The following is a 26,603-nucleotide window of genomic DNA, read 5'->3' as shown; positions in this document are numbered from 1 at the left end:
TGCTCAGCACTGAAAGGGCTATGTCTACTGCACCATCCCCACAAGACCCAGAGATCACTGCAGAAGAAAGAGCAGGAAGAATATAAAAGCCAGTTAACAATGTCTGGGCACAGCGGGGCAGCCCCACAGATGAACTTACAGCAGTTGTGATTAGCACACACAAAAACTGTGAAAGCCCAGGCCCAATCAAATCCCAGATTGACAGGGAAGCTGGGCACACAATCCCACCCCCAGATGAGCAGTGACTGGCAGTTGTTAGCTGCTGGGAAAGACATGCTGTAGTAAAAGACCACACTCCAGGAGTAGTTCTGGCAGCGCAAAGTGGTCTTGAGAGGTTGGTTTGTTTTGACACAAAGTTGGGTCAGTTAGGGAAAGGAGGGTGAGTCTGGGAAGAGTTGAAGGGTAATTACACACGTCATGCAGGGAACTTTAAACTCTCAAAGAACTAATAAAAAAAGTTAAAAAGTAGAGGCTCTATGTTCATATATCTCTATGGTGTCTAATACAGTGTGTAACAAAAGAGAACAAAACACTGCATTAAATATTGCTGCCACTAAAATTTTAAATAGAATATACTTGTATATGCATTACATAACCCTGGGAGATGAACAAGAGTGTGGAATATCCCTTTACATGTATGAAGATATATTACTGTGTTGGGTTAATAAAGAAGTCGTGTAGTAATATATATTTGTATTTTTATAATGAGTCCTACCTGAAGACCAAAGGCAAAGCTAAAGCCACTAGAGGTCAGGTAATGGTGTCATACACATTTAATCCCAGGATTTGGGAGACAGAGGTAGTTGGATCTCTGTGAGTTCAACGTCATCCTGGGCTTCACAAGAATCAATGCAGAAACAAATCCAGGTGGTAGTGGCTCATACCTTTAATCCCAGTGCTAGGGAGTCACAGGCTTTTAATCCCAGCACCAGAGGGAATATAAAATGAGAGGAGAGAGAGGCTTAGTCTGCTTAGTTTATAGTCACCTTGGTAGAGGTAAGACTTCTCTAGTGGCTTGGGTGCTTTGCTTCTCTGGTTTTCAGGTTGAACCCCAATTTCTGTCTCTGGATTTTTATTGTTTGTGCTACAAAGCTGGCTGCCCAGTACCTGGGCAGGTGAAGGTTAGGTGGGACTCGAGACAAAACGAGAGCGTGAAGAAAAAAGGAAGGAGGTCAGAATAGAGAGGAGATGTGGAGAGTTGGAGATGAACTTGCCGTACGAAGAAAAGGTACCAAGCCACGTGGCAGAATGTCAGGTAAGGAATATGGGTTGATTTAAAATGTAAGAGCTTAGCCGGGCGGTGGTGGCGCACGCCTTTAATCCCAGCACTCGGGGGGGAGAGTAAGGCGGATCTCTGAGTTCGAGGCCAGCCTGGTCTACAAGAGCTAGTTCCAGGACAGGCCCTAGAAACTACAGGGAAACCCTGTCTCGAAAAACAAAAAAAAAAAGTAAGAGCTTGCAACAAGCAACGAGTAACAAGCCTGAGCTATTGGCAGAACATTTGTAATTAATAATACGTTTCTGTGTGGTTATTTGGGAGCTGGTGGCTGGGAAAGAAAAGTCTGCTACACAAGCCTTGACGACTGGGAGACAGGTCTTCCAGGACACAGAGCTGTAGGGAAGTTTCCTTTCACTAACTTTCGTTCATTATGAATTTTAGTAAATTTATGTGTAGTAATTAAAGTTTCTTGATTAAAAAGAAAAACCTGCCAGGTGGTGGTGGCATACGCCTTTAATTTCAGCATTCAGTAGACAGACAGAGGCAGGTGGATCTCTTGAGTTTGAAGGTAGCCAGGGATCCACAGAGAAATCCTATCTCGAAAGCAACAACAATGAAAATAACTGATGCCCGAGGGAATCGGCACGCATGTGGCATGCATGCCTTGCACCCCATAGACACATAAAGGAAAATAAATCTTTCAAAAAAAAAAACCCTATATACAGGGAATAAACTTTTGAATTTTCCTGTGGACTAAGAGAAGCACATGGAAATGGTAGTGATAGGTTTGCAAGTGGTTTTTGTTTCTTCCTCATCACGGGTGAGCCCTGGCTCCTGTTCATGGGCAGCAGCCAGGGCTGGAGATGGAGCCAAGAGGGCAATGAGGCAGGGATTTCCTGACGTGATGCTAATCGGCCCGGCAGGGACCTTTTACGTAAATGAATTCATCTACCTCAGGCAACATATGGTCACCTATCGAAATCCTGAAGACTAATTAAATGGCTTACTCATACTGTATTTTACTTGTTTATGATGTGTTTCTTTTAGGGAAGGCAGAGCGGAAGTATCAGCTTTATTGATTAGTTCTAAATGTCAAATGGGAAAAATGAAATAAACTGCTACAACAAAATTTTTGGTTATGTTAGAATTAGCTCCATTTTAAGCAGACATAAGAAACACTGCTTTTAAATTATAAAGAATTCCTACCAGCATATGAAAATTTCCTAATAAAATAGAGAAATTTACTTATGTGACAGGTGTCTGCTCTAGTCAATCAAAGCCTAATTTCCCCATAATTATGCATAGAGTGAGAAGAACCGAGGAAATCTTTAATGCACAGAAGCTGACGGTGATGCTGACAGCCATTCGAGGAAACCCACATCCACTTCTCTCGCAGAATGCAAATTCGAGCCCAAGCTCAGGAAACGCTCTGGCTCACCTCGGCAGCAACAATTTTCTCGGCATTAATGGAAGAGCATCGGGAAACTGTTCCAGATAGCCTCAAATTAGAAATATTTCAGGAGGAAAATGGCCTACTGAGTGGAACATTAAAATATTCATGAAAAGATATCTTCAAAGACATTAATAATTAGAAAATCTGCACTATTCAGTACTCCAAGGGGAACGCGTTCTGTGGTCTGGGGGGAGTGAAAATTTCAAGCTAAACCCCTAACCTCAGGAAATTCAAATGAGACAGCAGCTACAAAGCCAACATTATTCATTGTGCTGATTGGTAATTATTGTTTCTCCTTCCTCTCTGGAGTTCTGTCAGTTCTGGAAAGGTATTGCCTTCATGGTCACTGCGGTCATCCTAGACGCTCCTCGGGTCCCAGTCAAACCAGCTGTCAATTACCACGTCGGTTAATCCGTTCTTTTTTGCTTTACCCATTCTCCCTTCCTTAGTTCAGGCCTGTTTCTCTTACTGGACCATGGGATGGTTTCCTTATGGGCTCCATTCCTTTGCTCTACCCCATGTCCCTCTCATTGTCCCCCCTTTAATTGCCAAAGGAAACACACAAGACTGTTAAATCCTCTGCTCCAAATGCTTCAGTTGCAGCCACCATGCACAGGACAATGTGGAAGAAGAGACAAAGGGAACAGTAAGGATGGGAGGCATGCAGTGACACGTCCTCTGCACACAATGCGGCTGCTGCGCATATGAACTGACGGCAGCTGTAATTACCTGCACAGGACGAGGCCCAGTCCCTAGCAGACCAGCTATTGGGGCTGATGGCTACCAGGAGGAGCAGTCACTTTTCTTTGGGGGATATGGCCGCTGGAAAGTCCCTGTGGATGACCCTGTACCATGTGCAAACTTGTCTCAGTGAATAGGAGGAGGGAAAGGAAGGCAGGTACAATAAGTGTTTAAGTTGTTTTGGTTTATAACATTCTATGTCATCCTGAGAAGGATTTGGGAGAGGAGGAGAGAGGGGAGAGGGGAGGAGCGGGGAAAGGGAGAGAAAAAAATCAAGCTGGCGTTAGCTCAACTTCAAAGACAAACTCTGAGTGATGGCAACCCACCCATGCCTGTGTTCCCAGCAGGCGGCAGGCGGAGAAGGATGACCCTGGGTTTGATACCAGTCAGGCCTTTACAGAATGATCGTACCTCCAAACAAAAGATTTTTAAAAAGTAAATATATTTTCCGATAAAATAATCGGTAATATTAATTCATGATTTTGGCGCTGTTTGTCTCCCACCCATGAACTGGCTTTTACATTACACACTGAAGACTGTTGGGACTGTGGACCCCCTGAATGCCGGAGTAAATCACTTCTTTTCCTGTGCTTACAGCTGCTCTGAGCAGGAGACCCTGATGGCAGGGGAGTGGTTTCTGGTGGCAGGCTTGAAGGATCCCGAGAGCTGGGGCGTGGCCATTGGTCAGGGAAGGCACTATATAAGCTGTCCTGGAACACAATAAAGTTGGCATTCTTAGCATTCTTGTTTCAAGGATGACCTGTGTCTGTCTGTCTGTGTGTCTGTCTCTGTCTCTGTCTCTCTGTCTCTCTCTGTCTCTGTCTCTCTCTCTCTCTCTGTGTGTGTGTGTGTGTGTGTGTATGTGTGTGTATTTCAATCTCCAGCCCCTTGCCTGACTCTTGACTCTCGAACCATTTCGTGGTACAGGCAGCATGCTACAGGCGCAGTACCATAGTACACATAGTACAGGCGCTACAGGACCACAGTGCACGTAGTAGCATGTACGTTACAGAAGACTTTTAGCAGACAGTACAAGTCTTTTAAAAATCCTTTTCATAAAAGAGTTTATTTAGCTACACCCAGTGGTTCAGGCCTCTCATCTACTTGGGAAATCGAGTCTGAAGGATCAATTACAAGGCCTGCCTGGGCTACAGAATGAGGTGAAATTCAGTCTGGGTAACTTGGTATATGAGACACTGCCTCAAAATAAAAGTAAAAAGTGGGTTTAGCACGCACCAGGCCAAATGGAAAAGAAAAAGAAGAAAAAGAGGGGAAGGGAGAAAAGGGATGGGGAGGAAGGGGGTACTGGTGTGGGACAATGGTCTGTATTCTGTCAATTATATTTTAAATAAATGCTGGTTGGCCAGTAGCCAGGCAGGAAGTAGAGGTGGGTCAATGAGAACAGGAGAATTCTGGGAAGAAGGAAGTCCTAGTCTTCAGTCCTGACCCAGATACAGAGGAAGCAGAATGTGACCTGCCTCGCCGAAAAAGGTACTGAGCCACGTGGCTAACATAGACAAGAATAATGGGCTAATATATGTTTTAAGAGTTAATAAGAAGCCTGAGCTAATGGGCCAATCAGTTTATAATTAATGTAGACCTCTGTGTGATTTTCTTTGGGACTTAACAACTGCGGGAACCAGGCAGGACTGGGGTACCAGTGAGAAGTACAGGCCCTTGGGCTCCACTCTGACCTACTGGAACATGATCTCCATACTGACTAATATCCCTTAATTGATACAATGTATCATAAACTTGAGGGGCACTGATCACAGTGACTTCTGAAATTCTCCCATGTAAAGACCTAGTAAAAACTAGAGGATCCTTAATAGAAACCCAGCCCTAAATATAAATGGCTCAGTATTGCATGCAGTAAACACGGAGTTAATGGCCTGAGTACATAGACAGACCCCCTCTGAACAGATGAATCCATACCAGAAGAGCAAAATCACAGTTAAAAGAGACACTGTGATCTGTTTAGCTATATCTGTTTGATCCTACTAACTTTCAAATGGGTTACGTGCTTTTTATTCTTTGACAATTTTATACATGTATATAATGGATGTTGGCCAACCCCCTATCACCGTTTCTTACTCCTCTCTCTCTGAACACATTCTTTCTAAGAAATCCCCTCCTATTTTCTTTTCTTCGTTTATGTGACCCACTCAATTCAATTCCAGTTGTTTGCATGAGGTGGCTACACATCTGGAAAAAGACACACCTCTCTCAAAGCAATCAAAGATTACTGTAGGTCTCAATAAGATTTGAGCCTTTATTTATTTATTGTGTGTGCTTGTATGTATTGTATGCATGTGTTTGTGGAATGCATTTTCCCATGCATTCACATGGAGGCCAGAGATCAGTGTTGGTGTCTATTGCTCTTCACCTTATGTTTTGGGACAGGGTCTCTCACTGAATCTAGACTGCACCATTTAGCTACACAGGCCTGTCAGCAAGCCTCTGGAATCTACCTGTCTCCACACACACCACCTCCTTCCCTCCAGTGCTGGGTTACAGGCACATGCTGCCACATCTGGTTTTTACAGGGGCACCAGGGATCTGAACTTAGGTCCTCATGCTTGTAGGGTAGGCATTTTATTCACGGAACCATCTCCCCTCAGCCCTAGACAGTCTTTAAATACCACTACTTTATTAAAATTACCAAATCTACTTGAAATATTACTACCAAGTATGCATAGCTACAAAAATCAGAATGTAATTCAGAATGTTCTGGCTTCAGGCACTGATGAGTACAAAAGACAATGGGGGCATACATTAAAGAGCTAAATGAAGCAGGAGAAGGTGTGTGTTCTACCCTCAAGATATGAATAAATGAGGCAACGTAGAAATGTCAAAGACAAAGACAGGCAGTGGCGGTGCACACCTTTAATTCCAATGCTTGGGAGGTAGAGGCAGATGAATCTCCATAAGCTTGAAGCCAGTCTGGTCTACAGAACTAGTTCTAGGACAGTCAAGGCTACATAAAGAAAGCCTGTCTCAAAAAAAAGGAGAAGAAGAAAAGAAAAGAAAGGAAAAGAAAAGAAAAGAAAAGAAAAAAAGAAAGAAAAACCAAAAAACTCAGAGATGACATACAAGGTAGAAATATAATTCATGTTCCTAGGGAACATGATATAAGGTTGTATAAGAAGTTATTGAGTTTCTTTTAGTATTTCAGGTGTAAACATGACCTATAAAAGAATATGATGTAGAGCCTTAATGCTTCAAAAAATGTCTAAACAAACAAAACAAAACAAAAATCCTCATCTAAAAACCAGCAGGACTTGATGTTCTCAGATATCAATCTGAAAACTAGAAGAGGTGGAGTGTGAAGTAAGTAATAAAAGTTGTTTCTTCATATTTGGAACAAGCAGCAGCTCTTTTCTAAATCACTAGATAGCAAAGACATGACCCGTGATGACAAAGCAGAACACTTAGCCAATCATGTGAAGCTAAATCTAAACGCGCATGCCATACCAAGCGGTATGCTGGAAACACCCTCTGTGTAGACTAGAGATGTCAAAATTCTTTCCAAGAATCAAACATTCCCTTGCCTTAAGCCAAGTAAAATGCTACATTTAAAATACGAACAATGTAGAGCTTACAGGCATTCAAATATTTCCTATTACTGACTGTTGAGAGCAGCAGGGAAGACTTCCACCAGGGGCTTCTGCAGTACACAGGGGTCTAGCCTCTCCTTCCCTGCACCACCCCAGGGTAGGGTTTGAGACTATAACATTATCTTCCCAGGGGCCTCTGCAGTACATAGGGGTCTAGCCTCTCCTTCCCTGTACCACCAGGGGTCTCTGTGGTACATAGGGGTCTAGCCTCTCCTCTGCACTACCAAGGGCCTCTGCGGTGCATAGGGGTCTAGCCTCGCCTTCCCTGCACCACCCCAGGGTTGGGCGTGAGAATATGGCATTATCTTCCTAGGGGCCTCTGCGGTGCATAGGGGTCTGGCCTCCTTTTCCCTAAACCACCAGGGGTCTCTCTGGTACATAGGGGTCTAGCCTTGCCTTCCCTGCACCACCCCAGGGTTGGGCATGAGAATATGGCATTATCTTCCCTTGGCGCTCTAGCACAGCATATCCGGTATCCACAGATCCAAGACCAGAAAGTGCATGCAACTGTCTGCCTCCACCATGATCCCAGAGTGAACTGAGCTCGTAAAGGGAGAAATTCAGGTCCTTGCCCAGGTCTTGACCCTCTTCTATTATTACGATTTATCTTACTGGATCCAGGTTCTTGAACAGCAGGATATCTTTGCAAGCCTCTTGCAATCTGTTTCTTTGATCATCAGTTTTGGGATGTATTATCTGAAAAGACATCAAAATCAAGAAAACAAACACAACAGTTAATACCAGGTAAAATCCAACAAAGGTCAAAAAGGAATGCCAAAGAGAATAATGGTTGACGCTCAGGTTCACCCACAGGTGGCTAACAAGGGTTAGTCCATGAGCCGTCCCTTGGTCTACAGAGCACAGCCACCAGCACTGTGCTCAGAAGCTCCTGGGAGGAGAGTTCTCCCCAAGACCAGAAAGCCCATTATGAGAAGATGCATGAGCAGTGATAAAGACGACAAACATCCCAGGCTACACAGACACGTACAAAAGGACAAAGTGTTACACAGCTACGCTGGAAAGTTAGATGCTGCCTTCATTCCGTTGGGACTGAACTTTAAACTCTTCAGGCTACAGCTCTTTCCTTTAAAACCTGATAATGGCTGCAGAAGCAAGGAAATTCTTATATGTATCCTGCATCAAAATGAAATAATATTTTAGAAAAATTGCAGGTAACTGCCCCAACAGCATGTTAGAAATTTACAGAAAGGACCAAGCAACCACCTACTGTCTCCCAAGAGAATGTGCATTCAGGGGAAATGAATCCAGGAAATACTGATGCGCTCATTTAGTATAAAGTTAAGAGAAGCTGGTGTTCTATCTTCTCACTGAACATTTACTCGGGGCAATGAAGCAGTCAGAGGGTCCCTTGTGAGAGGAGCCTGCCAACTTCTGAGGCCCTTTCAACTAACGTTAGATTCAATGGACCAGTGAGGCTTGGTTCTTTTTTCAGGACATGGGGATTGACCCCAAAGCCTTGCTCAGGGTAGATAAATGCTCCACCACCAAGCTATATCCCTAACACCAAAAGGCTATATTTCTTGTGAACATTGGTAGTTTATAAATATGAAATAAGAGGTGAAAGACAATTCTAAAAGCAATCATGGAGTGGATTCCTGGAGACCAACACACAACTTTCTCCTAACTCAATGTTCCTTCAAAGAATGATTGCAGCACACCTTTAAACCCAGCACTTGGAAGGCAGAGGCAGGCACATCTCTGAGTTCAAGGCTAGCCTGGTCTACAGAGTGGGCAGCCAGGGGTACACAGAGAAACCCTGTAGGACCTGCTAAGCCAATGCCTCATCTCTCCCATCAAAGCAGGCAGAATCAGACAGCAGGGAGTCTGGGCCGCAGAAACATCAATATGCACAGGGACTCTCGGCAGAAGAGATAGCTAACAAACCAATGAAGCGTAAGCCTGAAGGAACTGGCATTTACAGTATTGGAGACCTCTCTGATCCATAGGTAACAAGAAAGACTATCTGCTAGTGAGCAAATCTCAGCAGACTGTCAATGAACGTGTGTGGTTTGGGACTCAGTGTCCCCACAGACTGAGTCCCATATTTATGCTGCTACTTTGAAGGCCGTGGAGTCTTTAGCAGATGAGACGCGTCTAGTATCAGCAGATGGGAATATGAAGGCATTTCTTATTGCTGCTTGTAGTTCCAGGCCAGCATTCTCTTTCTGGATGGTGCCCTGTGATGTTCCTGATACCGTCACAGACACACCTCCCCCACACGACACACTAAAACTCCTCGGAAAACTGGATCCAGAACAAACCTTAGTCCCTTACATGATTTCTGGCACGCATGTTTTCTCATGCTATGGGAAGTCACTACGTAAGGTGTAAGGTATGGGAAGCCTGTTTACTATCTGAACCTAGACCCTAATGACAGGTGAACAGACCGCTAATTATCAGCGCTACACAGAAACCTTCAAACCTCAGATGACAGGAGCCAGAGTTCGCCACTTTCGACTCCGCACACAAGAGATTAAGCGAAAGGCTACGTCTCACTCTGAAAGCTACAAGGGTGTGCCAGCGGGGCAGCCACAGGGTGGTGGCTGTGGCAGCGGTGGCATTGTAGGCAGCAATGGCGGTGGTGGAAATGCCAGACTATGCTCTGGTCTCCACTCCGTGGTGCTTCACCCTCTGCCAATTCAAGTCTCTCTCCTTCCTCCCCGTACTTTCTCTTCTGGTGAGGTCTCAACAGGGGAGACTTTTTTCCTGCTCTCCTGGCTCTAACCAACCAACGCTTCTAAAATGTTTTCCAGGGCTGCTGTCTATGCAGTGTGCTCATCCCCCACTCCTCCCTGACACAGACCCTGCTGAAGACCCTTGGCCTAGTACAGTCCGTGCTTTGGGAGCAGGCAGGGGGCAGATGTTCTCCCGGCTAAGATACCGCGCTCCTATGGACTCGTGTTTTCCCTGGACTTGACATCATTCTGAGAACCAGGCTTGTCTCTGGACTCTTCGGCTTTAACAATGCATCCAGAGTGCTAGCTTTTGCCAGCCTAGAGGCTCTCATGATTTTGATTAAAATTTCTCATTTCAGGATAAAAATCTTGTTAAGCAAGCATTTATGTGGCATCTTTTATGTATGCCAGGTGTATTTATTTATTTATTTATTTAGTTAGTTTTTTCAAGACAGGTTTCTCCGGTTATCCTGGAACTCACTTTGTAGACCAGGCTGGCCTTGAACTCACAGAGACCATCCGACTCTGCTTCCTAAGTGCTGGGATTAAAGGCGTGTGCTACCACTGCCCATCCCCAAGTAGTATTTTAAGGGCTCCATAAGTGTCAATTCATTTTATCCTAGTAGCAGACCCCTGAAAACAGGTGGTAATTTAGAGGTGAGAAACACACACACACACACACACACACACACACACACACACACACACACACTCGATTCACCCCTCCATCATCTAACAGTTCCTGAGCTGCAGAGCTGGGGTTCATCCCTGACAAGCTGGTTAAGAGAACACACTCACACCCCAGAACAGATCCACCCCTGCAAGCACATCTGCAGAGAATGGTCTCCAAGCTAAGAATGGCTTTACCTTTGAATTCTCTGTTTCCCTCTCTCTTTCCCCCTTCCTCCATCCCCACCCTCACCTCTGTAAGCACATTTGCAGAGAATGGTCTCTGAGCTAAGAATGGTCTCTGAGCTAAGAATGTCTCCCCCCTCTCCTTCCTTTCCTCCCTTCCCCACACCCCCCTTGCAAGCACATCTTCATAGAATGGCCTCTGAGCTAAGAATGGCTTTACCTTTGTGTTCTCTCTCCCTCTCTGTCTCTCTCTCCCCCTCCCACCCACGACCCCTGCACACACGTACACACAGGCGTGCACACACACACACACACACACACACACACAGGCGCACATGCACACATGCACACATGGAAGTGAGAGGAAATTCAAGTGTCCTCAGAACACAGACATCTGTGCACTGCCTATGCTGATTCTGAGCCACAGCAGCAGGGCGGAGTAGCGTTAAGAGCGCTTCCGACTCCCAAACACTAAATATTCATGTTCAGAAATAGTGAGATTTCAGTTAAAAAATAATCCCCATATAAAGTGTTTGCCAATTCCTGCTCTGAACTTCTGCTGCCTTTCAAGGAAAAGAATCAGAAAAGCAACTAATAGGGTTTACTTAGATGTAGGAGCTGATGCAGAGGTCATGGAAGGGAGCTGCTTACTGGCTTGCTCAGCCTGCTTTCTTATAGAACTCAAGACCACCAGCCCCTAGGCGTGATCCAGTGAGCTAAGCCTTCCCACATGAATCATCAATCAAGAAAATATAACACAGGCTTGCCCAAAGATCAATCTAGTGGGGGCATTTTCTCAATTAAAGTTACCTCTTCCAAAACTGGCTCTAGCTTATGTTAAAATGACATAAAACTAGCCAGCACACACACCTTTCATTAAAAGATGCCTGCCCTTCACTGAGAGAAACAATTAATAAATGGGACCTCCTGAAACTGAGAAGCTTCTGTAAAGCAAAGGACATGGTCAACAAGACAAAACAGAAGCCTACAAAATGGAAAAAGATCTTCACCATCCCCACATCGGACAGAGGGCTGATGTCCAAAATATACAAAGAACTCAAGAAATTGGACACCAAAAGATCACATAATCCAATAAAAAAAAATGGAGTACAGACCTAAACAGAGAACTCTCAACAGAGGAATCTAAAATGGCTGAAAGACACTTAAGGAAATGCTCAACATCCTTAGCCATCAGGGAAATGCAAACCAAAACAACTCTGAAATTCCATCTTACAACTGTAAGAATGTCCAAGATCAAAAACACTGATGACGACTTATGCTGGAGAGGTTGTGGGATAAAGGGAGCACTCCTGCATTGCTGGTGGGAGTGCAAGCTGCTACAGCCCCTTTGGATATCAGTATTGTGATTTCTCAGAAAATTAGGAAACAACCTTCCTCAAGATCCAGCAATACCACTTTTGGGTATATATCGAAAGGATGCTCAATAATACCACAGGGACATGTGCTCAACTATGTTCATAGCAGCATTGTTTGTCATCGTCAGAACCCGGAAACAACCTAAATGCCCCTTGACCAAAGAATGGATAAGGAAAATGTGGTACATTTACACAATGGAGTACTACACAGCGGGAAAAAATTAATGACATCTTGAAATTTGTGGGCAAATGGATGGAGCTAGAAAACATCGGATTGAGTGAGGTAACCCAGACCCAGAAAGATAAATATCATATGTACTCACTCATAAGTGACTTTTAGACATAAATCAAAGAAAAACCAGCCTACAGTACACAATCTCAGAGACCCTAGACAACAATGAGGACTCTAAGAGAGACATACATGGATCTAATCTACATGGGAAGTAGAAAAAGACAAGATCTCCTGAGTAAATTGGGATCATGGGGACCTTGGGAGAGGATAGAGGGGGAGGGGATGGGAATGGAGAAAAATATATAGCTCAATAAAAACATTTTGAAAAAAAAAAGAAAAGAAAATGTCTGCCCTTATTTATACAACTGATCTCTGAGCTTGATTTCCTGGCCCTGCCCCAAGTGGCCAGTACTGGGTTTATTAGAAGTTCCTGAGAAACCAGATCTCGAACTGAAAGCCAGCAATAGGGAGAGTGTGGCAGGTGAGTCACCCCTCAACGTCTGCCTTTGCTGCTGAAGAACCCACGAGCAGCAGTTCTCAACCCTCCTAACTCTGTGACCCTTTAACAGAGTCCCTCATGTTGTGGTGACCCCCAACCATAAAATTATTCTCATTACTACTTCATAACAGTAATTTTGATACTGTTATGAATCATAATGCAAATATCTTAAATGCAGGATATCTGATATGTGACCCCCCAAAGTGGTCAACACCCATAGGTTGGGAACCACTGCCCTAAAGGCAGGCACCTTCGGTCTATGTGTGACTCTGAACTCTTTCTGGAATTGGTAATACATCTAAACATGTACCCAATGAGTTCTCACTGGTGTTTTTTATGTTTAATTCCATTTGATTGGCTGCTAAGCGAATATTACCTAGAATGGGAATGAACAGATCAAAACATTTTACTTAACTAACTCACAGATTCGATGGTATCTAAAATTCCTCTCAAGGTCTGAATAGAATCAGTGAGATACAATAAGATACCGAATGTTACTTTCAAACTATGTTCCTTAGTTTTAGATTTTTTTGTTTTTGATTTTTCTCGACAGGGTTTCTCTGTGTATCACTGGCTGTCCTCGAACACACTCTGTAGACCAGGGTGGCTTTGAGCTCACAGAGATCCTCCTGCCTCTGCTTCCCAAATGCTACGATTAAAGGTGTCCGGTACCATCACCCGGCTTAGCTTTAGATTTTTAAAATGAGTTTAAGCTACCTCAAATTATCTTGATTACTAAATTTTAGCATGAACATAGGACGGTGTGTACCCCCCAACTGTCACCATTACTTTGACATTCTGCTGGGTGTACGGATGAAGCGCGCGGTAGGCAAGGGAGGTTTGTGCCGCATGCACAGAGCAATAACGGCATGTTCCAGATCAGCAACAGAGGACTCTGACTGCATATGTATATTTGTTTATACCAAGGGTATACATATACTTCAGGAGCTCAACAGTCTAAAAACTCTGGATCCGCTCGCTGTCTGCTTTTCTGCATTTTTCAGAGCTATAGATAGAGGTTTTTAAAAAACACTTCTTAAGGCTGAAGATGCAAAAGAGATTTTTCCACAGTATGTACAAAGAAAGAAAGGAGGGGAGAGAGGGAGGAAAAAAAGGGAGAGAAGGGAGGGAGGAAGAGGAGGGAGGGAAGAAGGGAGAGAGGGAGGGAGGGAGGGAGGGAGGAAAGTTACTACTTTTCTTCATGTTCAGGCACTGTAATTTCTTATTTAGTTTCCTTCTTACTGGATCACTAATGGGAGATGTAAGCTAAGGGCACTGCTTGAAAGCTGTATCGAAGCGCACAAGGCAAATGCTATGGAATCGTCAGGGCCTCCAAGAGCCAGTCTGCGCAAGGCCTGGTGTGTGCTGTGCTGGCACCGTCCTTGTGATTCTACTGAGGCTTGTCTGCCTCCGAGGAACCTTCTGTTAGCAACTGACAGGAGCAGAAGGTCTTCACCAGTATCTCTCTATAGTAGGAATACCTTTTATAAATAACTATGGCTATAAGAAAAATAAATAGCTCAAAACATTTTTCATCATCAGGATGCTTTTAGTGAAAGGACTGTACCGTAACTTCAGTGAGCACACGTTCTTGTCTTGTTTGATCCAAGAGAGATGGTGTGCAGAGTGTGTGTGTGGGGGGGGCAGATAAAAATACTTCTATAGAATTTGAAGTAGAAGCAGACTCTCAAGATAAGATGAAGAAAAGAAATAAGTAATTTCATTGTCTGTCCTGAAAGTCTGTGTGCCCATTATTATTTTCCTTACATAATGCATTTGACATCACCTAATCCAGTCAACTACATACCCTGGACTCTGCATCATCCTCTTCTTCGTCAGGATTATAAGCTTCTGCACAAACTGCAAATAAAAAGGGGACATTTTAAACACTTGTTCATCAAATACATACAGTAAATACCTTTACAATTTAATCATCAGTGAACTTCAGACACAGGACCCAGAGGCCCCTGAACTGGTACTGATTTGAAAGCCTCCTCCCTGAGGACTAGAGTCCATAGTACCAGAAGACACCAGGCAAGCTTCCAGAGAAGAGAAGCAACCAACAGTCCTACCCAGATATGACCACCTACGAATCACAGCCACCACCAGCATGGCATGATAAGCCTAAGGGTGCAGTGGTGACAGGCATACCTTGGCAGTAACCAACAGTTGTCTAATTGGACTTAAGACCTGTCAACAGGAAGGAAACCTAGCCAAAGAACTAATGAAGTCATGGATCTTGCAGAAGAATCTACAGCTACCATTTTACTAAGCCAGCAGAATTCCTAACTATATTCTAAATATTTGTTCTTATACCCACAGATAAGCGTAGACTTCACTCTTCATCAAGGAAAACTCTCTTTGCAACAGACAGAGACAATTACAGATAACCACAACCAATCAAAATGCAGAGTTGCGGAGCCCAGTCACAACGGATACATCTACAAAACACTCCCACACCTAAGGCTCAGGGAACATTATGGAGAGATGGTAAAAGCCAGAGGATCAGGGAGCTGGCTGTGAGATTATGTCTCCTTCCGATGTCAGAAGCTACACCAACCGCCTAAGCATGAGGTGAACAGGCATGATACCAACAGGCACTCTAAAGTAGACGGGGAAGCCCAGGAGGTCTCAACTCAACACAAAGAACTAAGACAACTAAAGAATGCGGAAAGGAAGAGAAACAGTTTCCCCAACACGCTAACTGGTTATCCAAGTTCAAGTTGTCAAAAACATATGTACAAATAACATTATACAAACTGAGCAGGTCGTATATTTAGGAATACATGTGCACATGTGCACACACGCATGTTAATAACAATTAATGAAAAAGAGGATTTGAATTTGAAAGAGAGCAAAGAGGAGAATGTGGAACATTTGGAGAGAGGAAAAGGGAGGGGTAAATGGTATAACTATATTATAATCTCAACAAAAAATAGTTTTTTAAATTAGTGATCATAAAGAGTACCATGATGGTTAAAAAGTCTATTAATTATGAGCAAGAAATTCACCCCTAAATTGATAAAATTTAATTTATAAGGAATTTTTATAATATAAAGCCATACTTTATAATACTGGTGATTGCTTTTTGCTTATTCCTATTTAAATCTTAACCCTTTTATCTTTATTTCCAAAGCAAAGAAATGTTTATGACCTAAGATTACCAAAGAGAACATGAACAGTAAAAGATCTAAGTTTGCCGTGAAATGATTAATTTAATCATACAGCTATGATAAACTTTCATGAATTATTCATAAACCGCTTTCTCAGGAACAAGCGTTGCTAATACTGGGAATATTTCCTCCTGGTATTTGTCAGAGTTGGATTTATACTGCACATGCAGTCTGAAAACCTGCTTTCTTTCCCTTTAACACTGAAGAATGTTTGTGCCACCAGAAACAGTAAATATTGTTAAGGAATACAAATTATGTTGCCTTGCTATAATTAACTCCATTCCTAATACTGAGCATTTAACTGGCTTCTATTACAATATTTTTGCAATATTGTACTTCTTCACCATAAATACATATAGACATTTTAGATTATTCCAAATGTTTTTCTGGGAGCCTAAAAGGCATGACAAATCTTAAGGCATATTTATTACGAAAGTCTGCACCCATCCATTGTTCTACAAAGAATATAAAAAGACTCTCTGGCTACATAAAAGAGCTGGGTGCCCGTACTTAAAATTTTTGCCAATTAAAAAAAAAGGATGTTTATTTATCTATTTATTTATTTATTTATTTATTTATTTAATGTATACAATATTCTGTCTGGGTGTATGCCTGCAGGCCAGAAGAGGGCACCAGACCCCATTACAGATGGTTGTGAGCCACCATGTGGTTGCTGGGAATTGAACTCAGGACCTTTGGAAGAGCAGGCAGTGCTCTTAACCTCTGAGCCATCTCTCCAGCCCTAAAAGAAAGGATTCAAATATTTAAACTATTAAATGTGAACATCTCCCAAATACTGACTATGTAAATCTCCCGTGTTGCGATTTATGGGAATATGCTATTTCCTTTTTGATGAAAGCCAGTTTCTTTCTTTCTTTTTCTTTTTTTTTTTTTTTTTTTTTTTTTTTTTTGGACAAGGTCTCCCTATGTAGCCCTGGCTGTCCTAGAACCCACTATGTGGATCAGGATGAACTCAAACACAGAGATCCACCTGCCTCTGCCCCCCACATGCTGGTATTAAAGGTGTGTGCCTCCACACCTGGACACAGTCAGTTCTCAAAACATCGCTTTACTCTTAGACTACTCAAAATAATTTAAATCAACTTGATAATGTTTGTTACAAAATCTCACAGATTATGCATGTTTGTTTATGCTTACCATAGTAATGTGTGTTGAAGAAGGAACTGCCCTGATGCTTAACTTTAAAGACTTAACCCCAACACTAAACATCACAAGAAAGTGAGCTTGACACCGTCTTCTCATTTGCAAACCTAAAGACTTGTTACTTTTCTTTCATTTTTTAAATATTTATTTATTATGTATACAATATTCTGTCTGTGTGTCTGCCTACTGGCCAGAAGAGGGCATCAGACCCCCATTACAGATCGTTGTGAGCCACCATGCGGTTGCTGGGAGTTGAACTCAGGACCTTTGGAAGAGCAGGCAATGCTCTTAACCTCTGAGCCATCTCTCCAGCCCCCTTTTCTTTCATTTTTTATAAAGGTAGGGATTTTTAATTTTTACTTGAGTCTATATAGAGAATTTATCTTGGCTAAGACATAGGAACTGAAAGAACAAAACAACAATAATAATAGTAATAAATAAGGATCACAGGATCACAAATGCCTTCCCAGCGGCCTCAGGATGGCATCAGGAATAATATCTATCTTCCTTAGCACCTTTGTCTTCATTATAAAAGCCAAAGTACTTTTCCATTCTGCAGGCCCTGCTCTACGCAGCCACAGCAGTAGATCCTCCAAGTGTGAGTGGCTAAGGGAGGCCACAGACACAGTGGGCTTGGGCCAGGGATGCTGTTAAAGAGCCTACAGTACATAGTGATTCCCCTGCAATTAACCATCTCCAAACACAGTGTTCTCTGGTTTCAAATGCTAATAGTACTGAGGCTCAGAAGCCCTGACCTAACATTACTTTCTTATATAATCTCACAATCCTACAGCAGGTAACTACTTCACAGATGAAAGACCAGCGCATGAAAAAAAATCAGGGTCACACATCCTAGTAAATGGCATGGCCCGTATTTGATCCTAGGACTGTCTGTCTTGACTCTGGAACCCTTGCTGTCAATCACTGTTGTATACCTAAAGAGTGTGGCAGATCTGCCAGCACAACGCCTAGATTTCATTTTGTATCTCGGAAATCCCAGCAGAAACGGTTTCTTGGGAGCAAGCTCATATTTAAAGATGATACATAAAACCAGAATGTCAATTTGGTAAGTAACTTCCTGGATGAGGTATGAAGTCAGCATGACCAGTCAGTCCTCTCGCTGCAGACAACCACAGAAGCAGCCAAACCATAATTAAGACGTTGCTTGGTGACGAGAAAATGGGAAGTTAAGATTTATTAAATAAAAGTCTAATGATATTAGGCTGGATAACACACACACACACACACACACACACACACACACACTGGATCACCTGGCTAATATAGCTTCCACACTTTATTTGCACTGGCTACAACTTTCCACTGGGCATGAAAGCCTCCTCTAGGCGAGGCTCTGCAACTTTCCTTCTTGTGAGTGACAGCCAGCTAGGGAACAGGATAGCTGTATCATTTGCATAGTGCAAAAAGGAAAGCATGGGCCACTGTTCAAACTTTTAGACTTTCCGGAAGGAGACAAAGGGGGAAATTAATCCTTGTGAGCATGAGGACCAAGAAGGTATGACAAGCTCACATGCTCAACATATTCAACAGGAAATGAAACGGCTAACATACTGGGTCCTCCAATGATTTGTGACCTATGTTCCTGAACTTACTGGTGCTATCTTAAGTTTCAGTTCACAAAAGGCATCCTGATCCTCTATTTTCTAACCTGCTGGTGGTCAGTATCCCCTAAATAAAACAACTTGGAATAAAAAAAAATCTGTTATTTTCCAAGCAGCTTACCAACTGTCTCAATGTCACTTATTAGTTAGCAACCTTCTAACGTGAGTATCTACTCTGTCATACAAGGTGTGTTTGTGTTGGCCTGTCGGTTTCGTCAAAAATGGTTTTGCCATTATTGTAAGGACCGATTCTTGGCACTGCTGTGGTGGTTTCAACGGACTAGAATTTACCTCCTATACCCAAACAACACTTGTAGCTATGAAAAGTTGCTGTGGTGGGCCTTACAGAGCTATCCCAACTGTTTCCTTTAATTAGAACCCAGCTTGTTTATCTCCCTTCTCCCCAGCACCAAGTTAAAAGCCAGATCAAGAGTCATGGGTTGGGGATAAGAAGCGTGGTACAGTGCTTACACCGTACCCATGAAGTCCTAAGTTTACTCTCTACCACAACCCCCCCCACACACACACACACAAATGGTGGGATCTTGACCTATCACCCACACAGAGCTAATTCAGGTGTGTTCGTTTCCATGAGAACCCTTTGTGCTCCTCCCGGAGTGTGGGAGGAGTCACTGCCATCACTTAACATACTATGTTCTTCCAAACGTGGTACACTCTGCCTGTCTGTGTCGTCCCCCCCCCCCCCCCCCCGGGGACTGACTAGGTATTCTCATTCCCTAGCGGGTCAGGAGCACACTGCCTGGCTTGATGTACGTGAGAGAGGCTGACAGGTGAACACTCTTGCCTGGGCTTTAGAATGGAGCTCCCAGCAGCTACAGACTCTCAGACACATTCCGAATACATGAGTGAAAAGCTGATCCAGGTTAGTCAGAGGCACAGAGAAGGAGTGACGATGAGATCTTCTGTGTTATTCACTAAAGGGCAGAGGTGAGAGAACTCGGCAAATATTTGTGTAAAGCGGATGAATGTCGGACTCCGTCCGGTTTTCTTGTCAAGACAGTCTTCATGTAACGTGTGCTGCCTCTTATTCCACCAGGAACACAGCTGCCCTTTACGGTCTAGATAATCTGAAACTCATCCTCGAACCGCACTGCTTTGCCCCTTGGAAACTACGCAGTAGAGAGAGAGAGACAGCCTTAAGATATATTTAAGTTCCGCTGTTCTGCTGCAATATGTGTATTTGGACAGTATGCTGGCTGTTGAGAATAGTCTAGGAATTGAAGTCGATTCCCACACTGCAGACAGAGTGTGTGCGCTGGTATCGCCAGACAACTGTCACAGGCAGCAGAGCAGACCCAAGAGAAGATCTGCATCGACTTTCCATCCTGCCGAACTTGGCCTTCAGTCTTCCCCTGCGCTCTATTTATAGCGTGGTAGACAAAGGGTTATGCCAACTCCGGAGTTCGTTATTTTTTCTAAAAGCAAGATCCCTCTTCTCTTCATTGGTTGTGTTTGAGATTCGATGCAGTCAGACTAGCTGATATTAGGAAAGAATAAAACCCGCACTGGCATCGTGGTCGACAAAGAATAAAGAACACTGTGAGCCACTGGGTGCTCAATGCTGATGTTGTATTATACACCATATGTCCTTCACAAATATTCACTGGAAGAATGACACACAAATATGGCCTCCACACAAAGACCTTGTAATGCAGAAAAGAACTGTCTTCTATACAATATACAAAGGTTAAGGTTTTTTTTGTGTTCTTAATGCGCCCAAATTTTTTGCATACAAATTTAAATAATAATTAGCTTAAAATAAAGTGCATATAAAAGCACAGGTGTATTAGACAACAGAGTTCTCACCCAAGATGGTTAAATGCCCTCCTACATGAGAAAAAAAAAACTTTAACTTTTAAAATTATCAGTGAAGGCAAGCATCTCACCCAAGAAAATGGTTCCCAGGGGCCATAAAAAAAGTTTCTTAAAAAATGAAAGTACAAAATATAAACCAAATGCATAACAGATGCACGGTGTATGTACAGTGAAATCTCACTGAGGCGGTGGAGGGGAGGGTGACAAAGAGCCGAGCTCACCAGCATGGCGAACGGAAGGGGTGAGGTGACGCCAGGCTTGCCCTACCTTTGCCCCCATCTTCTGCAGCAGCGGTCTGGTACATATCTGCTCTCAACTATCTGCCCTAGGTAGGGCTTCTATTGCTGTGTTCAAACTCCATGACCAAATCAGCTTGGGAAGGAAAAGGTTTATTTATTACAGGTTGTAGCCCACCATCTGGGATTTTAGGGCAGGAACTCAAGACAGACACCTAGAGTCAGGAGCTGGTGCAAACCAATGCTTACCGGCTTGCTGCTGGTGGCCTACACAGTCTGCTGTCTCATACCTCTCAAGCCCACCCACCACCGGGCCCTTGGACAGCAATCATCATCAGGGAAATAGGTTTTCCTACAGGCCAGTCTTTTCTCAAGATTCCTTATCGGGTAGCCAAGAACTCGAGACCAGATAGATCATGGACCTAGGATAAACCAAATGTGATTTTTCTGCTAAAGGAGCAGAGCCATAAAATGACTCCTAAGGACATTCTGAAATATTCATAGATCAGTGTCTCTCACAGTCATCATCAGAGAAGCTTCCTCCTGCAAGAGGTGAGAACAAACACCCAAAGCTGGATGGCGTGTGGAGAGTCAGAGACCTGGGTCTGCTCAGTCCTAAATGACAGGTCTCCATCAGATCCCTCCCCTCAGGGATCAGGGAACTTTGTGGAAGAAGAGAAGGAAAAAAATTACAAGAGCTAATGGGGATGGAAGACGCTAACACAAAACTAACTCAATGGTGTTTCTGAAGGGCTGTTGTCCCTTGATACTTTTGCCTGGGTTTTTTTTTTAAAGCCATACAGGTCTTTTGCTTATATGTCATGATCTCTGGTTTTGTGTTTGTATGGGATTTCTTTGTATACACGTATGTGTGTCTTGGTCTCTATGTGTTTCTTGTCATTTTTCTTTGGCTCTTTTTTCCCCCTTCCTGTTTCTTTCTGTTCTATTCTGGCTTTTTTGTTTGTTTGTTTGTTTGTTCAGCTGCCTGTTTTCTATTGAGAGAAAGGGTGTGGATGTGTAAGGGTGGGAGATGATGGGGGAGGGAGTGAACACAATGTACTGTATGAGAAAATCTACTTGCAATAAAAATTAAAATGATAGAAAAATCATAATCTTACAAGCAACATTCCAAGTAGATCATGCCCTCAATCCACTACTCCATGGCCTACCTCAGATTTTAAAAATTAGATTCCTTACCCTTGGACATAGAGAACCTGCACGTCAGGTTAGACTGGCCTGCATAGATGAAATGGCACCCTCAAACCTCGGTGACAACACAGGTCACTGCTTCCTCACAAGGTATATCCCCTCAATGCAGTGCATACTATGTTTTGAATAGTCTTCACTGAAGTCAGAGGCGGGTAAAATCCCCACAACTTGGAATGTCACCAGACCCCACCTACGGCAGTAGCTCTAGGAGCCTAAAACCTCTTCTGCTAAGATGTATGTATAGAACGGATGTAGTAAGATTATTTTATTTCATAAGAGGAACAAGCACTCCTGACTTCAAGGAGACAGGGAAGTGCAATATCTCCAGGGTCTTAGAGGGTGAGAAAGCTAGTACATTGAGATTAAGCCCTGATGACCACCAGCAAAGAAACCAGAAGACAGTCAAACCCATGATGCCTCCAGTTCCACTCTTCCTCTTCCCCCGCATTCTCTCTTTCTCAGTCCCTCTCGTAGGCTTACGGAGCACAGGGAAGAAATCTGCAATCAACCTTTTACTTTAAAATGGGAAGTCATGAAGAAAACAGTGCAGACCAGCAGCACACCATGAGCACAAAGCCTCAGTTTAGTTCACAATGAAAAAGGGAAGAAGGGAAAGGGGGTAAATTTGTGACCTAAACATAATTACAGAATTCTATAAAGAACTGCAACTTGTTGGTGTGGATCGCCTTCTATACATGTGTTGCTTTTATTGGTTGATGAATAAAGCTGTTTCAGATGCTAATGGCTTAGTAGAGTAAAGCCAGGCGGGAAATCCAAACAGAGATATATATATATATAGAGAGAGTAGGCGGAGTCAGAGATGCCATGAAGTTACAAGGAGATGCTAGAATCTTACTGGTAGGCCACAGCCTCATGGTGACACACAGATTAATAGAAATGGGCCAATTTAAGATGTAAGAGCTAGCTAGAAATGTGCACAAACCATTGGCCAAACAGTGCTGTAATTAATATAGTTTCTGTGTGATTATTTGGGTCTAGACAGCTGGAAAATGCCTTTACAAAATGGCACCCACCATCTGGGGCATGGATCCACATAAAACCTAAAAAAAAAGCTTAAGACAAAAAAGGGGACTTCTAGACCCACAAAAACAGAAGCCACGCACAGCTTCTTGGTAGCCACATATTTTTCCAGATAGGCTCTGTTTGCTGTCAATTAGCACAGGTGCAGATTCTTTAAGAGAATTAGCAGCAAAATCTTTGTGGCTTCTTTGAGAGACAGCTTCCTAATTTGTGCTGGCAGCACAAATAGCTCTGGCTCTTTCAGGAAGTCCCACACTTGAATGGGTTTTCTGAGAAGCATGGTACTAGTTGCTTTATGACAACATAGACCCGCTGCATCCCTGGAGCTAGGGTGATGAACATACCTCTGCCATGCTGGATGGGGCAGAGCCAACAGGCAGGGCTGTGGAGTTGGTCCTAGTCATGCCCACTTAGCATTTAAAAAGGAAAAGGCACTCCTGGTCAGAAAATGATCAAAGATCCACAGTGGGACAGATTCAGACATAAAAGACCTCTAAACGAGACACAGTGTGTTTTTAAAAAAAATGTATGTAGGCTTGGGAGAGAGAAGAGTATAGACAGTTATAAAAAGAAATAAGTAATTTTAAAAAATAAAATGAAGTCTTTAAAGAGACAGTAAAAGTAATATAAAAGAGAACAGGCAGTCATAGATTAAAGGAGTAAAGAGAAATAAGCCGCATAAAGATGGAAAATACACAGATAGTCTGGATTATGTATATTATTGTGGTTTCTTTGAATTTTCTTACTTCAGAGAGACATTTGACTCTGGGAGCTGCTAAGCTAAACTAACATATATATTTTAAAGGTATCTTGATTTCAAAATTTGAATCTAAGGATATATTACTTTGGAAAAGAGATTCTGCTTTTGTTTCCACAGGAGATGAAAACCTGTGAATTCCTTCCAGACTAAGGCGATTTGATGGAACAAGATCCCTGAAAGGTCTCTGTGAACCCTAAAATACTTCTCCCAACAAACAGCAGGAAGCAGTTTGGAGGAAACTATGCCCAAATTCCCAAAATGATTGTTTAAACAACATTTTTTTTTCATTTTAAAAGGGTTGGTTATAATTGATTATCACAATCAATTTAAAAAAATAAGGGGGATATGATATAGAAATGAACACTTTGCTGGTATGGATCTTGTTTATATCAATATTGTTATACTGTGTACATGCATTTCAGCTCTTGTTTAAGGTATCGTGTTTGTTCAGCTCATTTGGAAAATGTAATGAATAATTAAAAATTACAGATTAGTAGTCACTTATAATTCAAATTTGTAATCATGTTATTTAGGTTTTCTAGATGTACAGAGATATATTTCAGTTAGATAGATACTCTTCAAACCTTTCAAAGACCTACAGAAGATGACATTTAAAATGTTTTAGGAACTTAAGACTTTTCTCAACAATGAGACATGTCTGCTTCTGGCAGCACCAATTACTTCATGAGGTTGATGGGCATTGAAGAAACTCATTATGGAATTTGTCTTCAGTGTGACAAGTCTAGCCATTTGGTCAAGAAACTGCTCTTGCCTGGACCGCTTGATGGCATGCTATGTAAACTGGACATGCAGGACCCATAGAAAAATGACTGCTGAACTTGCCAAATGAAGGTGAGACTGTATTTCAGGGTTCTTGCTTCACCAAAATACCTGCCAGACGTCCTGAAGGGCATAGAGGGAAATGACTGGCAAACTGCCAAAACAGGTGGGACAGTCTTTCAGGCTTCCTGCTCATGGAGAAGTCTGCTGGGTTCTTGGGCCTGTAGGCTGAAGATGGGTGCCCCAGCAGTACAGAAGATGTCTCTGTCAATTCTAGAGTTTTGGAAGCTGCTTACAATGTAATTCCTGTTTACTTAGGTAATATTATATCTTTCTGGGGTCTTTGATGGAGTTGAAGAACAGATAGTTCCTTAGTTATGATAAAGGATAAATTATATATGAAACTTTAGGCTCACAAAGAGAAAATAGATGATAAAATATTTTATTTAATTTTACCAAATATAAATAGACTAAATATTGTAACTGTAATTCTTCCTTGATTCCTGTTTTGTTATATTTAATTTTACTCTATTCAAGTTAAAACCTTCCTTTTTTTTAGACAGAAAAGGGGAGATGATGTGTGATCTCCTCTGTATATGTGTTGTTTTTATTGAATAATGAATAAAGCTGTTTCAGCCAATGGCTTAGCAGAGTAAAGCCAGGCGGGAAATCCAAACGGAGATATATAGAGAGAGTAGGTGGCGTCAGAGAGACACCACGTAACTGCTGAAGGAGAGAGATGCTGGAATCTTACCAATAGGCCACAGCCTCGTGGTGATACACAGATTAATAAAATTTGGCTAATTTAAGATGTAAGAGCTAGCTAGAAATATGCATGAACCACTGGCCAGACTGTGTTGTAATTAATATAGTTTCTGTGTGATTATTTGGATCTGGAAGGCTGGGAAATGAATGAGCAGCTTCTGTTTACAACTTGTAATCTCTAAAACAGTATAATCAAATTTAAATAATGGTTTAAATTATTATTAATATTTCCTTACGTTTCTCTCAAACTTTAAATAATCATTTGCTTAAAATATTTTACTATTTCCTGCACTGAAATATTGAAAGCTCCCAGGTACGGTGGTGCATGCCTATAATTTCAGTGCAGAGGAGCCTGAGGCAGGAAGAACTCGAGTCTGAAGCCAGCCTGGGCTACTGTGATGATGTGAATGAAAATGTCCCCAGCAGCTCATATATTCCCATTCTTCGTCCCTAGCTGACAGACTGTTTGGAAGGATGAGGAGGTATGACCTTGGTGGAGACGCTGTGGCCTTGATGTAGGAGGTGTGCTGCTGGGGTGTAGCTTTGAGGTTCCAAAGTCCCTGCAGCCTGGGGATCAGGATGTGGCTCTCACGAACTTCTCAAGAACCATGTCTGCCCATGTGCCACCATGCTCTGCACGATAACGATAACAGGTCAACCCTCTGAAACTCTAAGCAAGGCCCCAGCTAAGTGATTTCTTCCATAAAAAGCCTGTATCTTTTCACAGGAACTAAACAGTAAGACAGCCACATCGCAAGATCTTGTCTAAACGAACAGATACGTGTGCATAACACACATGTCCCATAATCCAGTTATCATTCCGGAAGCTTATGAAAAGCAATATAAATGTATCATTTAAGTACTCAGCAGTCATTTTGGCAACTTCATTAAGTGATACTTAAGTGAATTATTCAGTTCCCAAATGAACTATTGTTGCGCACCGCGCCCCCGAGACTGCGTTCGGCGCACTTTTACCCAGTTCGCGAGATTCGGGCAAGGGGCTGGAGGTTAAAATACACAGACACACACAGAGAGAAGGAGAGAGACAGCGACACGGGTCATCCTTGAATTCCCCAAGAATGCCCCCTTTATTGTATTCAGGGGCAGATTATATCGAGATAGCCATGCCCCAACCAAACCCACCAGAAACCACTCTGCCATCAGGAACTCCTGAAGGTCTCGTGCTCAGAGCAGCTGTAGGCACTCACATCAGGGGATTACAAGAAATTCAGGATCTGGGGTCTCACTGCTCCCAACAAACTATGTTTATGTTATCAGAACTTTACTATACAGATTTAACCAAGGTATTGAATTATGTAGTCTCGTCTT

At 42.7% G+C, this 26,603-nt stretch overlaps 1 protein-coding gene across 1 annotated transcript in view; it reads right to left on the bottom strand.

Moving 5' to 3' along the window:
- Positions 1-26,603, bottom strand: part of Prkar2b (protein kinase cAMP-dependent type II regulatory subunit beta) — a 103,993-nt gene that overhangs the window by 29,186 nt on the left and 48,204 nt on the right. Inside the window, exons 3-4 of the mRNA XM_038336507.2 lie at positions 14,496-14,548; positions 7,643-7,726 (exon numbers count right to left, since the gene is read on the bottom strand). Coding sequence (XP_038192435.1) covers positions 7,643-7,726; positions 14,496-14,548 — 137 coding nt within the window. The remainder of the gene's footprint in view (positions 1-7,642; positions 7,727-14,495; positions 14,549-26,603) is intronic.

This window comes from Arvicola amphibius, chromosome 7, assembly GCF_903992535.2.
Source record: "Arvicola amphibius chromosome 7, mArvAmp1.2, whole genome shotgun sequence".
NCBI lineage: Eukaryota > Metazoa > Chordata > Mammalia > Rodentia > Cricetidae > Arvicola > Arvicola amphibius.
This window is presented reverse-complemented; position numbering and strand designations above follow the sequence as displayed.